General features: G+C 36.7%; 1 protein-coding gene across 1 annotated transcript in view; it reads right to left on the bottom strand.

Annotated features, from left to right (window-relative positions):
• Nucleotides 1–294: 294 nt before the first annotated feature.
• LOC107706997 (zinc finger protein 740-like) overlaps nt 295–5,167 on the bottom strand; it is a 6,845-nt gene continuing 1,972 nt past the window's right edge. The window contains exons 2-7 of the mRNA XM_016510861.1: nt 5,002–5,156; nt 4,063–4,248; nt 3,036–3,170; nt 2,792–2,921; nt 2,576–2,694; nt 295–1,218 (exon numbers count right to left, since the gene is read on the bottom strand). Of these exons, the coding sequence (XP_016366347.1) occupies nt 1,048–1,218; nt 2,576–2,694; nt 2,792–2,921; nt 3,036–3,170; nt 4,063–4,248; nt 5,002–5,046 (786 nt within the window). The 5' untranslated portion in view covers nt 5,047–5,156 and the 3' untranslated portion in view covers nt 295–1,047. The remainder of the gene's footprint in view (nt 1,219–2,575; nt 2,695–2,791; nt 2,922–3,035; nt 3,171–4,062; nt 4,249–5,001; nt 5,157–5,167) is intronic.

Here is a 5,167-nt window from a genome sequence, read left to right as displayed (position 1 = left end):
CCAGTCAACAAAAACAAAAAAAAACATTCCCTGTTGTTCTCTCACATCAAACTCCACCAACATATTTGTTTAGAACTGTTTTCAACTTGTAAATGGTGATCTGTGCATATTTCTTTCCCGATTCAGATGAGACAACTTTTTCACTTGAGAAAGCAATATAATAGATAAATGAGTATTTTAGCCTGAGGCAATGGTTTGGAGTTTAAAAAAAAAGTCTTAATAATGTACTGGACTAAAGATGATGGACTGGAGTGGTGTGGATTATTGTGATGTTTTTATTAGATGTTTGGACTCTCATTCTGACGGCACCCATTCACTGCAGAGGATCCATTGGTGAGCAAGTGATGTATTGCTACATTTCCTCAAATCTGGAAACAGAACAGGAAATGATATATTAATGTGCACACTCACAGTGAAAAAATGTATTCTATCAGAATGTGTCTGCTGTCACTACAGCTGACTTCTCCGTAATTCCGTAAATTCAGTGAAATTTTGTGGACAAAAAAGGCCCACTGTCTATTGTCAATAGTGTAGTGATGCATGTAGTACAAGTCACTTTAAAACCAAGTAGCTCTCTGTTGGTCTATGCAGCGAATTTGTGTGACCAACTTAAAAAGAAGCTAAATCTGCATGGGGAACTTTCCCGGCCTCATGCGAAACTCCCGATTGTGCAGATTCCTATTGAAATGACTGGAAATTTCGCAGAGCAATGGTAAATGCGAGCGCACTGTGACACTGAGAATCTCAACAATCTACAGTCCTGCATGGGAACTACAAAAGGAAGCGTTTCTAAACTACCAGAAATCATTATTGCCTGTATTGAATGCACAACTAACCCGCCTGCTGATCACAGTACCATCTAAAACACAAAATATGCTATTTCCCAGAGTCTAAGCAATATAAAAGAGTCCAATGTGGTTGAGCTGGATGGATCAGAGCTGGACACGTTGGGGTCTTTAAACAGTTTACAGGCTCAGACCCCCGGTCAGGTCATGTTGGCGAGTCCATTGTGCTGGGAAGTAGTTTGTACGAGCGATCGGAAGGCTGTCACACCGCCAGCCTGCTGCTGTTTGTCTGCAGTGGGCTCCAGGACGCCGAGTGCTGGGAGGGGTCCTGAGAATACGGCCGTCCCTCACAGCACGGCTGGTTCTCCTCTTTAGGGATGCCCACGGCACACAAACGTCGATGCCGTAGTAACCGGTCGGTTCTGGAAAAGTTCTGTGTGATGGAAGTGGTTCAGAGTTAGCCTCTTTTTTGATAAGAGAAGACACGCGATTTACATGAAATGGTTCTTTTGGACATGCTTTTAATGAACTGACTGACTGATTCTCAGTGTCAAGAGTTTCCCAAAAGCACCAGCATGCCATTTAAAGTGTTCTTTTGTTGTGACTACTGTTTATTGTTTGGTTACATATTTCTGTAATCACTGTTTTCAAGTATATGAATTACATTGTGTATGTATGTATAAAAATACACCACTGTTCAAAAGTTTGGGGTCAGTAATATTTCTAATGGTAATGTTCAAGGCTGCAACTATTTGATCAGAAATACGTACAGTAAAACCGTAATACTGTGAAATATTACTACAATTTAAAATAACCGTTTTCTATTTGCATATATTTTAAAATTTAATTTATTCCTGCGATGCAAAGCTGTATTTTCAGCATCATTGCTCCAGTCTTCAGAGTCACATGATCCTTCAGAAATTATTTTGATATGCTGTTTTGGGTCTCAAGAAACATCTTATAATTATCAATGTTTAAAAAACAGCTTAATATTTTTGTGGAAACTGATTTTTTTTTTCAGGACTCTTCGATGAATAGAAAGAAGAACAACATTTATTTGAAACAGAATTTTTTCGTAATATTACTGTCAGTTTTAATCAAATTAATGCATCCTTGTTGAATAAAAGTATTAAAATTTGTAAAAAAATAAATAAATAAATTACTGACCTCAAACTTTTAAACGGTAGTGTATACATCCAGTTTGCAGACCAAAACAGACTCAGATCATGATTTTTGCAAGTTAAAATGTCCTACTAGCTTGAAATCAACATTGTGTCAAATTTATTACATAATTAAGGCATATGCATTATGATTTTGTTAATAATCTGCTGTCACAATAAAAGCAGTCATAAGATAAAGGCAAAATCAACGTGAAAGCAACTAACTAACTAACTGTATTTACTTTCTTAATACACATTTCTAGTCTTATTGTGCACAATGTATTAGTTATCAGTGTTTATCAATCATTCAAAATAAAAAACTGTCTTCAATTGTCCAACATCTAAATGTAATATCGTGCTTTAACTTTTTTAACACTTAACTTTTTTTTTTTTTAGTTAGCATCAAGCTATCTTATTTTTAATGATCAAATTTATTCACAATTAAGCTTTTGCTCCTTAAATATCCTGTTTCACTTCAAAATATGTCATATTCCGAACATAAAAAGCCCCCATTTGTTGCCAGACACTAAAAATTGCTGTACTACTATCATAAAGACATACATTTATGCACGTCATAGGCAAACAGCAAGCTCCCTGTGAATACAACCGCCTGTGTTTGTCATGTCTCACCTGTTGGCAGCGGTCACACTGATAAGGCTTCTCACCGCTGTGAACACGCTTATGTCTTTCCAGGTGGTAGCGTTGAATAAACCTCATGTCACACATATCACACCCGAATGGCTTTTCCCCTAAAACAACACACACACAGATGTACACACAATTACTTCATGCATCTCTTTGTATGAAACGTAAGATGGTGTGAGAGCAGAAAGGCTCATGGCGTACCCGTATGGGTGAGAATGTGCCGTTTGAGGTGGTAGCTACTGCGGAAAGCACTGTAGCAGTGCTCACATATGAAATTCTTCTGCACTTGAGAGCTGAGTGAGTTATCTTCATTAACGTCAGGAATCTCCACCTTCACATCACATACAGAAGAAAAGAGCATTCGGTCAGAATACGAGCGGAAGTGTGTAAATGTGATAAACAGGCAAACTCGCAGGGCAATAATGTAGAAAGACTGAACGCATGCCTGGGGTTTTTCTCTCATTTTGGTGGGAAGTCCAGACTTCCTGTTCTTCTTCTTTGGCTGCACGTTCTGGCTGACTTGAATGTCTTTTTCATCCAAGAGCCTGGGCGAGTGAAACTCTCCATCCTTGCGGATGAGCTGTTCAAAAACAGTATATAAGTCAACGGTTTGAAAGCAAATTATTTTTGTAAAATATGAAGTTAACCAATGTAAATGTTTAATTTAAATCAGTGCACAGTTTAAGAAGTATTTCTAAAAATATATATCAAGCCTCTAGAATTTAAACATACACTACTTTTTTCAAAAGTTTGGGATCGGAAAGATTTTTAAAAAATGTTTATTGATAGAAGTCTTTTATGCTTTCCCAGGTTGAATTCATTTGATCAAAAATACAGTCAAACTGAAATATTGTGAAATTACATTATTACAATTTAAAATAACCGTTTTCTATTTTAATTTATTTAAAAATATAAATTATTCCTGTGATGCAAAACCGAATTTTCAGCAGCCATCGCTCTATTCGTGAGTGTCAGAAATTATTCTAATATGCTTTTTTGCTTCTCAAGAAACACTTCATATTAATACCAGTGTTGGAAATGTTGCTTAATATATTTATGGAAACAGTGTTTTTTTTTAAATCTTTGATGAATAGAAAGTTCTTAGAAAGAAGAAAGAAATCTTTTGTAACATTATAAATGTCTTTACTGTCAACTGATCAATTTAATGCATCCTTGTTGAATAAAAGTATTCATTTCTTTCTTTCAAAAAAATCTTACTGATCCCAACCTTTTGAACGGTAGTTGTACATTTATGCATTTGGTAGTTTTTATCCAAACAAAGCAATTCACATTGCACTCAAGACATATTTGATCATTTCATGCATTCCCTGGGAATTGAACCCATGACCTTAGCATTAGCTACAGGATTCTATGGAAGACTTTCAAAATTGAAATGAATAGTTCACCCCAAAAATTCATTCCAAACCAATATGACTTTCTTTCCCAACACAAATCATGTCTTTGTCTCTTACCAGTGGTGGGCAGCTGACTCCTGAGGGAAGCACCATGTGGCCGTGTTGGCTGTGTGTGTCCTGGTTGTGATTGTTTTCTCTCTGTCCCTGGCCCAGATGAGAGCCCATCTTCTTATGGCTGGGCATGGAGCCGGCCTGCATGAGTGCCATGCTGGACAGCACCGCTTCACAGCCGAGCAACCCAGCCTGTGTAGAAATACAACCACAAACATACACATCTGTTCAAAAAGGCACTAAAGGCACTCATCTAATGAGTTGGAAATTTAGCTTGAAATTTGACAAATGTGACCCAGTTAACTCTTCACAGTCACGATCTGTCAGATTAATTCAGAGGCCACAGTTATGCAAATATGTCAAGAACATGCCCAGGTCATTTTACAATAATAATAATAATAACAATAATAATATCTTAATCATCCTAAATAGACAAAATTTATGCAAAATAATAATAATTTTGCAAAAATAAAGTCTCTTTTTAAGATTCAGATTTTTGCATTATGACAATTCACGGTACTGTATTATTCACAAAGGTCATTCTCATTACTGCAAAACAGTAATTTGTCAGTGTACTGAAGTAAAATAAAATCTTCAATCATATAAAGATAGATATTTTTAATACTACAACAATTTGAAATGTGCTTAATTGTCATGAAAATGTTCAAAAAATAATAATAATCCTAAATGGCCATAAAAATGGCTTAATTTTCATCATACAAAATATGATCCAGACACGTTCTTGACAGCTTTTGTGAGATCCACCCCATTACTTGTAAACAATCTCTGTACGTTTTGTGTCAAGTCGCGCTGTGCAAGTGAATTACAAAGAGTTAATACGCAGAAACGCCAAGCAAAAGAAAAATGAAGGCCTACTTTTTCAAACAAATGTGGACAAATGCAGAAAATGCAAATGAAGAAGAGAAAGAAAAAAAACACACTGACCCATTTCATGTGATCTCGCACTGAGCTGTTGGAAAGGTGTGACATCGCAGTGGTGAGAGTGTGTGTATGTGTGTGTGTTGGGGTACAGAGGGCTTCACTCGGGGCAGGGAGAGTGTTTAGAGACCACACAAGCCCCAACCATCAGGGGCCCAAGCCTAGAAACAGA

This window comes from Sinocyclocheilus rhinocerous, unplaced genomic scaffold, assembly GCF_001515625.1.
Source record: "Sinocyclocheilus rhinocerous isolate Xijiao unplaced genomic scaffold, SAMN03320098_v1.1 scaffold714, whole genome shotgun sequence".
In the NCBI taxonomy this organism is placed as follows: domain Eukaryota; kingdom Metazoa; phylum Chordata; class Actinopteri; order Cypriniformes; family Cyprinidae; genus Sinocyclocheilus; species Sinocyclocheilus rhinocerous.
This window is presented reverse-complemented; position numbering and strand designations above follow the sequence as displayed.